Below are 12,969 nucleotides of genomic sequence, written 5' to 3'. Positions count from 1 at the left end.
TCTGTTGCTTGCACAAGACAGATGTCTTAGATAACTTCAGACATGGCCAGTTGAACTTTAAGCATGACCCTAAGCTTGCACAACCACATGTGGGACTTCTGTAATTGCACATCATTGAAACACCATAAATAGAATGAGCCGGTGGAAAATATTTCTTAAAAAAATCGGCATGCTTTTTTGTCTTGAATTTTAGTGTTTAATTTGACTGCTGGGCATCTGTTTCCACATACAGGACATCCTGGACAACTTTTGCATATCTGTTCTGATGGGTGGGGTCTAACTGCAGACTGTCCATTCTCACAGACTGTTCATCTGAGATGTATCTCTGAATGGAAGTGTTGTAATTTGCAACGTATTTCCAGTTTTAGATTTTTTTTTTTAATTGAACTATATTCATTAACAAAGTGTGGCAGTTTTATTCATGAAGTACCCACATAACCAACATTACAGACTAAGAAACATTTCATAAATAAAACGGAGAAACAGATCAGAGCACTAATCTGGGATAAAATTATGAATACACCTGTTTGAGGAGTAGCTACATGAAGGGTGCCTCCATTACAAAAGCCAGGGTAGCTAAGTTAGCTTTGGTAGCTTGAGTTTTAGCATCAAATAGCTAAAGCTTATGTAGCTACGTAGAAAACATAGCTACATGAGTTTAAACAATCCTAGCTCAAGCTCCCATAGCAACATGGATAACATTGCTACGTCAGCCATAGCAAACGTAACAAAAGCTAATATAGCTCCTTAGCTTAAATAGCTGCCTTAGCTGACTTAGCTTAAGCTAACTAGCTACACATATGTATAAGTACATTCATTAAACGATAACATTTTATAAAAATAAAACAGAAAAGATCATAGTCCTAATCTTGGTTAAGGTTGTGTATAGGTCTGTTTATAGGAGTAGTTACACGAACAGTGGCTCGCTTCAGCTTTGTTAGCTTTTGTCAAAGCTAACATAATGTATGTAACTGATGTTACAACATAAGCCAATATAACAAAGTAAGCTTTGGTGACTTGAGTTTAAGCAAACATAGCTAAAGTTAACATAGCTACATTAGATAACATAGCTACGTAGCCCCTACGTAGCCCTATCTATAGCTAAGTTAGCTTTAGCAATGTGAGCTTTAGCAAACATAGCTAAAGTTAGTTTAGCTGCATAGATAAGTGGCTTGCATAACTGCTTTGTGAGCTTAGCTGTAGCTATGTAGCTCTGCTGTGTAAGCTACGTAACTCCGCTGTGTAAGCTACATAACTCTGCTGTGTAAGCTACGTAACGCCGCTGTGTAAGCTATGTTTCCTCCATGAAAATGTATTCATGAAGGTTAACTTCTTTTCCTGCAGACTGTTTACTCAGCTTTATTAAAAGTTTTGTAATGAGGTCAGATTTTGTAAATTTTACATTTCGGTATCCCAGCTCTTATCTTAACCCTTACCCTGAATGGAAGTTTAATCTGATTTTATTTAGAAAGTTTTAGCGTAAATTTCCATTCTGAAATAGACGGTGTCTAAGAATAACGGTCTGTGAGAAGTCTGCAGCAAGGCTGTCTCGGGGAGTTCTGATTGGAGAACAGTACATGCTCTTCTATATAGTCTTAATTTTTCTTTGTAAGTCAGCAAAGATCCCTAAATTATTACACTACTTGACTTGCAAAACAAATGTGTGAATCAGTTATTCTACACTGATAAACATGTATGTGCCCATGGTTTGTGACATGAATAAAAAGCCCCTATACATAATTTCTTTACACCTTAAAACTCGTGAGGATTTATTTTTTTATATGGTTACAAAACAGAATGAATAGTGATGCCTCTGTGTGATCTAAAAAACATGATAATCAGCAAAAAGATAAATTATTTCTGCATAATTCCTTAATAAGTGTTATTGCTTGGGGGTAGATTCTGAATTAATTGCATTTTTCAAGGGATAACAAAAGTTCTATTAAAGTAAATTGTATCTTGTAATTATGAATTTCTCTCATAACTCATAAAGTTCATGTCTATATGAAGAACCAGTAGTTGGGTTTTATAGCATGGTCTGAACCAAGTTTGTGGCAAAGGTTTACTGTATGGACAACAGTGTTTGGCCACACCTATTGATTATTGAATTCATGTGTTTGAATCAGACCCGTTGCCACAGGTGTATAAAATCCTCACCTCGCCATGTCGTCTCCATCCACAAACATTTGTGATATAAATTGGTTGTTCTGAAGAGATCAGTGACTTCAAGAGTGGTACTGTGAGTGATGCCACCTTTGCAATAAGACGGTTGGTGAAATTTCATCCCTGCTCAATATTCAATTTTTTTTAAATGAATGATCTTGAGTTTTTCTCCTGCTATGTTTTTTTGTATTTGTACTGCTTTTGGTCCTTTATACAAACCTTTACCAAGCTTTCAGGTGTGATTTATAAACCTCTTTATGACAATGTTTGTTCGTAGATCACCTTTGAGAACTAACACGGTGGGCAAATATGAATCCACACACAGCATAGCTGCATGAATTATCACTATAAGGGACTGATAATAGTTGTTGGCAGTCAATAGTGCATGCCCTGACTGTTTCTAATTACCTAACAAACACATGCAAACTGCAGCATTGTGGTTAAAGACATGACTGAAGGGCTTGTTCTTTTCTCCATTGTTTCTAATGGTAATAATCAGTAAAATAACAAAATTATTAAAGTATTAAAAATGTGCAGTGTGCGTCCACATTTCTCCTAAACAAACAAAAAAGTGTGTATTTCAGCTGTGCATATGTCATAAATAGATTGTAGCCATGATCTATTTCTGTTGTGTATATGGCTCATTCTGTCTTGTGACCATTCAGTGTAACCGTAGGAGGTGGCCTGAATCGCCCTGTAACCTTTCACCTCTTCACCCTGATTCCAGTTGGCAGTGTGTCACCAACACATGACGTCCGTCTACTGAAGGAGGGAGCCATCTGAATTTAGAAACCACACTCACACACTGAATGTACGAGTACACAACATACAGAGAACACCTAGTCCAGGCTTTGATTAAACTTTCCCCTCACCATGCCAGACCAGAATGGCATAGTGATGCCAGCAGAAGAACATACACTCCTGATAAATGCTGCAAATTTTTTAACAACCTATCCAGGAAAGGATTGCTCTTGGATATATAATTCACCTAAAAACAGGCCTTTTGTATTTGCACATTGACACTAAACTTCTCCTGCTTGACCTAAGGTAGAAAGGATTTTCATGAGATTATGATGAAGGAAGCAAGCTTAGAAGAAGTGCTGCCATCAGCTACCAACAAAGACAATTATGAGGACAAGCCAATAAAGAGGCCCAGTAAGGCAAGTTTCTTCTCCATCATTGGGGAAAATATGCAGCAAACTACTGAATGATGGGCACCAGAGTGGTTTTAGAGGTACAAGTGTGAATCTCAAAACATTTAATATCATGTAAAATGTCATTTTCTACACTTTTGGATGTTAAACTTCCATATAATCTAGATTCATCTCATAAAAAGTTATATATTTCAAGACTTTTTGTGTTGTAATCTTGGTGAATACAGCTAACAGCTCATGAAAATCCACTCTCTCTAAATATTAGAATATTGTGGATTTGCAAAGGCTCCCTGAGACTTCAATCTCTCAATCTGGTTCAGCTCACACAGTCACAACCATGGGGAAGACTGCTGACAAAAAATGTCAAGAAGACAATCATTGACACCCTCCAGGAGGAGGGTACGCCACAGAAGGTCACTGCTGAAAGGTCAGGCTGTTCACAGAGGCTGTATCAAAGCAGATTTATGGAAAGTTAACTGAAGTCAAAAGTGTGGTATAAAAGCACAACCATCAGGGATGAGCTCAGCCTTCAGAGGATTGTCAAACAAAGCAGATTCAAGAACTCAGGGGAGCTTCACAAGGAGTGGACTGAGGTTGGAGTCAGTGGATGAAGGACCACCACACAGACAGGTCCAGGAAATGGACTACAAGTGTCCTGTTTCTAGAGTGGAGCCAATCCCTAACCATAGGTGTCATCAGTCTCACCTGAGCAAAGGAGAAAAAGAACTGTACTGTTGTGGTCTCAGTGGTCCAAAGTCCTGTTTTCACATGAAAGTACATTTTGAATTTGTAAATCAAAGTCTCAGAGTCTGGAGGAAGATCAGAGAGGCACAGAATTCTTCAGGTCTTGAAGTCCAGTGTTTCCAGTCTCCACAGTCAGTGATGGTTTGGGGTGCCATGTCATCTGCTGCTGTTGGTCAACTGGTCTTTATCAAATCCAGAGTAAATCCTGCCAGCCACCTGCCAGGAGTTTTTAGAGCCCTTCATGCTTCCATCAGTTTACTGACAATGGGGTTACAGTGTTTTATTGGCCAGCCAACTGGTCTGACCTGAACCCCATAGAGGATCTGTCAAGAGGAAGATGAGAGACACCAGACTCAACAATCTAGACAAGCTGAAGGCTGCTGTCAGAGCAACCTGGACTCCATAACACCCCAGCAGGACCCCAGACTAATTGGCTCCATGATACATTACATGGATGGAGGAATTCATTGGAAAGGAGCTCTGACTGAGTACTGAGAGATTTCTGTATTCATTTTGGACTGGTGTTTGAGATATTCTAATATTTAGAGATTGTGGATTTTTGAATTTTATGAGTGGTGGACATAATCATCAAGATTAAAACAAAGACTCTTGAAATATTTCACTTTGAGATGAATCTAGAATATAAGGAAGTTTCAATTCTTGAATTAAATCACAAGAATAAATGAACTTTTTCATGATATGCACCTTTACCTGTGCTCTATGAAGACTAAAAGATAAGTGGGTATAATCCATATTCTCGTGTATACCCTGCACTAAACCACTGGGCACGATACAAACTCACACCGTAGCAGGAGCTATAATTAACCTCCCTAGGAGTCTGTTAAACTAGTTGAGATGGAAACTTTGGTCACATGTTTGGATCTATTTTGACGTCTACAATTGTGTTGCACTTCTGAAATCTGGCTCCCCTTTTGTTTTTTTCTTTAGTCAGCCAACCAAAGCTTAACTTCAGATTAATTATTGGCCTTCCCACTTTGAAATTTCATCTTACTTCATGTTTTATGTGGCCTTAACCTGAATAGTATCTGATGCGATCGACTTTTTGCATTGTGTAGTAAACTGGAATAATGTGTACTGTCCCTCCTGGATATTTGCTCACAACAGTGTTGGTAGACTTCAGGGTAACAGTTAAGTTAATCAAGTTAAGTAAACTTAGTATTTAAAGAGTAAACTTTTTTTAACTAAATGTATGAAAGGGAAAAGAGATAGTACTCAGGACAAAACCATAGTTTTTCTGTTTTATTTGGTAGTGTACACATATTTTAGGCAAACTTTGAAATGTTACACTGTCCAGGTTTATCATGGGCACCATGCATCACACATTTTCTAAAAAAACAAAAGAAATATGCAGACCTGGGATTTTAGAGAAAAACATCAAAAACAACACAATCGGAATTTATTCAGTGTTTCTTACAGTAGAAGGAAAAAGAGGGACATGGAGAAAGGGAAAGGTCGCAGTCAGCAGAAATGTTAATACTGTTTCCACAGCATGAAGGGAAATTAAGGACACTGAACAGGTTTTATTGGCCAGGGCTGAAGTGATGTTAAGTTTTGGGGTAACGAAGCTTCAGGGGATGCAAGAAGATGCTGCAGGAAGGAGCCAGAGTTTGGATTTTTACTCTGCTTTTTCATAGTGACGAGTGCTGACGATCTCGCCGATTGTTAGCGTCTGTAAGACAAAGATAGAGTTAAAATTCAGAAAGCAATCATGTGTTAGAGATTTAATATGGTCATTGTGTTTCGGTCCTTACCAGCGTGAGTTTGTTGCCGTTGACTTCCCTAACCAGACTGGTCTCTTTGCCGTCCCACTTCTGTACGTGAACCAGCTTCCCAGCATCTAATGTTACGATAGACTGAGACAGAGACGGTTTATAAATTCAGTGCTCATGGAAGATCATAATCATCACATGAATTCATGTTTGATTCACTGAATAAAATCAGGACTATTCATTCCAAGTACTAGCTAATTGTAAAGGTCACTCTCATTCTAACTGGGTCTTCACTTGCTGTATTACAGAAGAGGATCTGGATCACTGAAAAAAAAATGAGATGCTAATTTTTTTCCAATTCTAAGAAAAAAGTCAGAATTCTGACTTTATCTGACTCCTGTAATTGGCAGCTTGTCCATCTGTATGTCTGTCTTGATTTGCACACCACACGTTTGCTCCAATTGTCCTTGACACCTCTAAGAAGACCTCTTAGGTGTACTGGTTCAAAACTGTTGCCATAAAAACATAAATATGTACAGATTTTCTATACATATTAACATATTCTATTTACTGTTCACTTCAGTTTCACTCACTTCGAAACACAGCCACATGGAAACATATTTGACACGCCTGGATGTGATGATACACCTGATCCACAACCCCAGACTGAAGTAAGCTCTCTTTAAAGTACCTTTGCTCATATTAAACAATAAAATACAAGACATGTGCTAAACGCTGGTGTGAGAAATCACAGTTACTTTGCTGTTTTTGTCAGTTGTGTCTGGCGGTGCTGCATAAACGTGTTAGATTATGTCTGCCTCTGTAATGCTTTTTTAAAGCTCCACAATAAAGTGTGCAATATAAAACTTTGTAAATAAGTTAAAAGGCATGGCTTTAATGCTGCTTTTATTATGTTGTAGGCCTATCATTGCACACAAGCAATGCCGCTTGGAGTCACTGAGCCATTATGCAGGTTTTTGGGAAAAACACCCCTTTTCATGATTTTTCACCGTGGTGCTTAAGTGAAAACCGTAATATTGCCATTCATTAATTGAACGTAATGTGTGTTGTTCTGAATATTAAACATTGATTGTCAGAATCTGTGCAGGTGTGGACAGCATGCAACTGTGCAAGTGGGTGGTTATGGTCAGAAATCCAGCAGGAGTGGGCGTGCGTGAGATAAAGAAGAGTCCTGCACAGGGCTCTAGTTTTCAGAATTCTGAGTTTTTGTTAGAATTGGAAAAAAAAAAACACCCATTTGCATCCAAAAAATGTTTTCAGTGGCTATTAAATCCTCTTTAGTGCTGTATACTTAATATCCCAGATATTTTTTGCCTGCAGTAGCTAGCTTTAGTAGCAGATTAGGTTTCCTAGAGTAAACATCTGCTGGGCCTATGAACTCAAACACATCTATACCTCAAACAGAGCTAAATGCACACAGGAAACTAGCAGAGTTAAATTCAGCCCTGCCTCAAAATGACAACAGGAAAGTGATACTGAAGCACGCCAACATGCGGTCAGTTCAGGACCAGCCCAGCAAACCTATGGCTATATTTAGTGATGGAGTGTTTTTGTTTTGTACTGATAAGATTGATTTGGGGCTTTTATATCTTTATTGTAGAAATAAGACAGTGCATATAGCCAGGAACTGGGGTGAGAGTGGGGAATGATGTGGGAAAGGAGGCACAGGCCAGACTGAACCCAGGCTGCCTGCTTCAAGGACCAACACCTCTGTACGTGGAGCACCACCCCGTAGCCGGTAGGCTCCTAGTGCCCCGATACAGCTCCTTGTTCTAGGAAGCAGTTCTTTGTTCATAATGTAGAAATATATACAACAATCTAACAGTTACTGGTTTCAAAAGATAGTTTTGAAAAATCTATTCTGTTGTTAGTTTAAATGTGTTGTGATTATTTTTGGTCTCAGAATAGATGTTATCATGTAGTAGTTACTGTTTCCAATTAGTCTTGGAAACACACAGTCTAGACAGCTGTGTGTTTGATAAACCATCCTAGTGACTGTAAAGATCACCATTATCATTGAAAGTTCAACACGTTTGGTGACTATTAGTAAACTCCTACATGCTGCTCTTCCTCCACGTTTGCCCTCTCACCTTGACTTTCCTGTCATCTGCAGTGACTTCATTGAACTCCTCTCCCAGCTTGAAGGAGAGCTCTGTGTTCTTAACTGCACTCTTTGTCTCCACCTTCACGGTGTCGTCTGCCACTGAGATTATGGTGGTGGGCTTGGTCATGTTGCCGAGCTTACGTGTTCCAAAGCCAACACCTGCAGAGAAAAAAAAAAAAAGACACGTCAAATGAACTGAAAACTCTTTTAACCGTTCCGACACACAGAGGTGCTTTAGGCTAATAGAAGTAAGTTACATGCAAATTAGCTCTAACGTAGCGAAAACACCAGAGGCTGATTAAATGCTTCTCTTTATGAGGAGGGCGTTTAGGCAGAAAGGACAGTATAAATGAAGTCATAGCTTTATGATTCAAAGGAAATTCCTCTTCTGCAAAGAAAAAATATGCGTATGTTTTCCTATCAGCCTTGGATTCAAATGGATAATTAACTAATTAATGGCCCTAAAATTTAAGAGTAAAGATGAAATGCATAAAATTTTCACACTGAAATGTCAACATGACTAATAAAAAAGACTATGCCCATTTTATTTGAATTTCAAGTCAAGTACTTCAATAAACAGTTTTCAAAGTCAGAGAAATCTTTTACTTTTTAGCTGTAATGCTGTTACGATAGACATTTCCAATATGCATACAAGATTGTGCTGCTCAGCTCCACCCACATTTCATTTTTACTTGTCAATTGGAACTGAGTTGTTTCAACAAAACTGCACAATGTAATGTGCCTTTACTCAACAGTATACTACCGCTGTGGTTCCATATATGTAATTCACACAATGGAGGAGAAAAGCTGGTAAAAGTAGCTGTCCTCAATCAATCCTGGAATGCTTCACGAGTACCAAGGCCAACCTGCAAGGCCACCTTTAACAGGTTTTCTCCCAAAATGAAATGGCAGTTTATGGTTTAGTATATACAGCTTATGGCACTTAATTTTAAGAGCCCTGAATTCGAGACGGAAAGTAAGCAATGCAGAGCACAGTGCCATTATTCCCTATCTATTATCTTGAGGAATGGGCCAGACCAGTTCCAATATCAGTATAGGGTCTGATATTGACGTTAATTTTATATCGGACATTGGACTGATTGTGCCGAGCAACATCACCGATCCAAATTTTGACGTTTTTGCTGGGCGTGGTAGCATGAATGTGTTGTAAACAATGCGGCTTGTGTAGCAGCAAGCTACATGGGAGAAAGCAGCTCATTCTCAGTCCACCCATCATCATTTTTCACTCAAACACTAAAGAACAGTCAGATAAGAACCCAAACATCATTCGTTAGTGTCTGTGTGGTTAATGTGAAGCACAGTAATGAGGTAAAGGCGTGTTCTCTCCTCTCTAAGTTTAATTTCTGAAGCGAACGTACTCTGTTGTCCTGTCTGGCTTTAATATGAGCTGCAGCAACACGTATTACAACGGACTAAATTGCTGTTTAGAGACGTTTTAACTCAAACAAATTTGTTCATTTGTTAATGATAGCTCTGCCAGAAGGCATGCCTGTACCTGTATGACCCAGGAGTAGCTTGTGTGTGTTTAAATTTAAGTTTACACATATTGTTGCTCTGCGTCACTGTGTTTTATCGATATTTTTTTATACAAGCTGCTGCCAAACCAAATACCCCTGAGGGATTAACAAAGTTGTTGAATTGAATCAAACAAAATCTGATGGCTGCCTCTTCTGGTTAAAGAAATGTTGCAAAACATACATTTCAAAAAATAAAATCATTTTAAATTGTCCATATTTGTATAGATTTTTAATTTCAATGAGGAGTCCCAGAACAGAATTCATCTAATAAAAAGGTTTGAAAACTAACCCCTACCCCAACCCTAACCCTAACCTGAGTTCATATTTGGTCTGATAACAGCATTAGGGTGAGTTTAACATCTACATTACATTCAATGGCAATCAGTTCACTCAGAGACATTTTGCTCTTATCAATCATCGTATGGCTCTGACTTTTCCTGAGTATGCGCTAAAGGAGAAGCCTCGGATCACCACTGTCAATGGGATTCTTCTTCTCGGGTCAATGAGCTTCTGCAACAAGTCCATAACGGAGATGTTGGTTTATCTGACAGGATAAGAAAAACTTTGCTGATAAAGCTGGTAGTAACACTGACTTTTCTGTTGGAAATGTGAAAACTGATATGAAATTTCAAGGCAGTTCCTTTGATATTAGTTGAGAGCAGGTGCCAAATGCCATAAAAGTCAAATGAGTGACACCTCACAGGAAGTGAATGTCACACCAGAGTGAGAAAAGTTTGTCTTCTGTGAATTGCAAAGGGGTTCAAGGCAGTTATACAACAGTTAAGACATTTCCTGTTCTATCAAAGTGATTGCCCACAACTAACATCCCAAAACTTTATTCATATATGTGCTTTAACTGTATTAAATATCTGATATTAGTTATAAATCCAATTCTTCTGTACTTATTAAATAGAGAAGGATTATTAAGTGTCAGTATGGTAACTTAATTTGCCCTCTGGGTCTCCTTCAGCAGTCAAACTCTCTTATCTGTTGGTCTATCGTCCAAACCTGCAGCATGTTCTTCAAACGCTGCATGGTCCCATTGACCTGACTGCCAGTCCAGGCGTGTACGTGTGCCAATGATTACACATTTTCCTTTCAGGGAGTGTGTGTAAAGGATCAAGAGAGTTCATTTCATTGGACAACACTGACTCACGCCCTTTTCTACAACCTACTTTTTGTTTAGGCTGACTATCCAGTTCGTCTCTAAAAGCAAGAGCAGTGACTTTTCCCACAATCAATACAACAAAAAGCCGCTGTATGTCCGTGCTGATGCCTCATTGATCAAGGGGGGTTAGAGGTTGGGGGGTCTCTGGGTACTATGGTGACTAGGGGATAGGTCGATGTTAATATGGCTGTGAGGTTACCCGACACATATCTCCCACGCTCCAGAGTCAAATAGCTAAGTGGCATTTTCCTGGTTGTAAAATCAGAGAGTCTGACCACATCTCACACACATAAACCAAACTAGAAGAGTGCATGTGTGAAATATTTAGAGCCCACTTTGTCCTCACAGTAGCTCCCTGCCCTGGCACAGGGGACGGTTTGGTCAGTGTACTTTATAGCAAACCAATTTTTAATCTGAAATGAGAAATCCAAAATCCAGAAACGAGCTGTTTCCCCAATGACTGTTTAAAACAACACACATAGGCTACTTTCCCTTTTAGGCAGTTCATATTATACTAGGAATCAAAAACGGAACACAAAAAACACGCTTTCGTGTCTGGTTTCTCTCTTTCTATAAAAATATGTTAAGAAGGAAAAAAAAACTGGTTTTCATTTATTCAATTCTTTCTGCAAAAAAGAAAAAAAAAAGATTCGAAAAAAGATAACACTCTTTCTTGTTTTCAATCTGTAGACTCCCAAGTTAATATAAACTCCCTGAAAAAGGCCAGTGTATTTCACGGCCAACTGATATTTCGTTACAGAATCATCAAGCATCCTTCCCAATACCGGCCTTTAAAAAAACTTCCTTAGCTTTTCAGGCAGTTCTTCTGAAGTTTGGATTCAAAAAAACAGAAAACAAGAAATAACTGTTTTTGATTCTTGTGATGTTTCTATTTTAATTTCAACAAAGGAAAGAAATGAAAAACTGCTTGTTTTGGAGTAATACCAAAGACTAGGAGACTGATCTTACATTCTTTTCTTCTTTTTAATCTGAACAACAAACAATTAATTGAAAGAATATATTTCATTTGTTCAATTCTTTTTGGAAAATGAATATTAAAACGGCTCTTTTTTGTTTTCTGCTTTTAGATTCCAAATTTAATACAAACTGCCTGAAAGGGCCAAGGGGTGCTCAGTGTATTTGATAGCCAACAGATTTTCATTTGGAACGCAAAATCCAAAATCAAGAAACAGAAAAAAACTGCCTTTGGTTCTTTAAGGCACTTCAAACATGAGAAAACAAAAAACCCTTTTGTTTCCTAAATAAATAAATAAATGAAAAAGGTATGTTTCTCATCTTGCTGTTTTTGTTCTTAGAAAAAAGGAAAATCACAAATAGAAAATTGGTAATTTCATATTTTTATCCTATATTAGTGCCCCCTGGAGGTGTTGTGAATAAAGAATGGTACTTCATCAGTGTTCTCTTCACCCCCCTGGGTTCAGGAAATAAAAAATGAGAAACTTCATTTTTTGTTTTTCGTTTTTTTTTTGTTTTTTTTTAAGTTGATTTGGATTTCACATTTAAAATTAAAAACCTGTTGGCTGTTCAATATACAGACTCCAAGGCCAGGTTTTTCAGTGTTTTCCTAATTTTAAACAGCAGTATGGAAACAGATTTTGGATTTCTCATTATTAAACCAAAACCTCTTGACCGTATCCTACACTGACCCGTTTAGATATTCCTCCTCCCATAGCCTCTAACAATGAGCAGCTTTCAGCGAGGGTCACCCACATTACGCTCGAGTGTTAGTCTGTGTACTACTGTGAGTGAATGCCTGTGGTTCCCATTCAGTGTTTTTTTCACAGTGGGGGGTTATTCCGTTACTCCACTTAAAAACGGCCCCTCCCGTTTCCAGCGCCGAAGCCATGCGGTTCAACATTCCTCCTGCTTCATCTCCCTCCCTCTCCCCTTTATCTCCTCATCTTTTCTCAGCCTCCATCTTTATCCCTCACATATTTACGTATAAATCTTCCTATATTTATATTCACCAGCAACAGCTCTAAAACACGCTAAACACCAATATTTATGTGTCCTGTAGCTGTAATTTTTGCACGTGCTCGCATGCAGCGCTACCATCGCAGCTTCTCTTCTTTCACGCGCATGCGCATACTGTATCTTTTTTTTATAAGCATTAAAAACACCATCTCTTACCCAGCTCCTTCATGTACTCGTCAAACTTGACGCTTTCCTTCAGGTTCCATGTGCCAACGAAAGCGTCCATGTCTGCAGCAGGGTGGAGGTACAGGCGCGAGAAAGAAACGGTGTGAGGGCGTGAGCGACAGAGAAAGAGAGAGACAGACAGAGAGACGGGGAGAGTGTAGTCAGCGCCACCGGCTGCTGCTGCGAG

The 12,969-nt window shown here is 38.7% G+C and overlaps 1 protein-coding gene across 1 annotated transcript; it reads right to left on the bottom strand.

Moving 5' to 3' along the window:
- Nucleotides 1-5,308: 5,308 nt before the first annotated feature.
- Nucleotides 5,309-12,969, bottom strand: fabp3 (fatty acid binding protein 3, muscle and heart). The gene is made up of 4 exons (XM_041809267.1): nt 12,774-12,969; nt 7,903-8,075; nt 5,834-5,935; nt 5,309-5,751 (listed from the first exon to the last, which is right to left on the bottom strand). Exons 1-4 carry the CDS (start codon nt 12,841-12,843, stop codon nt 5,698-5,700), a joined length of 399 nt encoding a protein of 132 aa, XP_041665201.1. The 5' UTR covers nt 12,844-12,969; the 3' UTR covers nt 5,309-5,697.

Source organism: Cheilinus undulatus, linkage group 16 (genome assembly GCF_018320785.1).
Source record: "Cheilinus undulatus linkage group 16, ASM1832078v1, whole genome shotgun sequence".
NCBI lineage: Eukaryota > Metazoa > Chordata > Actinopteri > Labriformes > Labridae > Cheilinus > Cheilinus undulatus.
The sequence above is the reverse complement of the archived record's forward strand: the minus strand, read 5'-3'. Positions and strand labels throughout refer to the sequence as shown.

Bases quoted from the DNA above. Each gene is read 5' to 3' on its own strand.
- fabp3 (XM_041809267.1), bottom strand. From the start codon at position 12,843: ATGGACGCTTTCGTTGGCACATGGAACCTGAAGGAAAGCGTCAAGTTT. The intron at 8,076-12,773 runs GTAAGAGATGGT...TTTTCTCTGCAG, and splicing joins CGAGTACATGAAGGAGCTGG to GTGTTGGCTTTGGAACACGT. The intron at 5,936-7,902 runs GTGAGAGGGCAA...TCTCTGTCTCAG, and splicing joins CAGATGACAGGAAAGTCAAG to TCTATCGTAACATTAGATGC.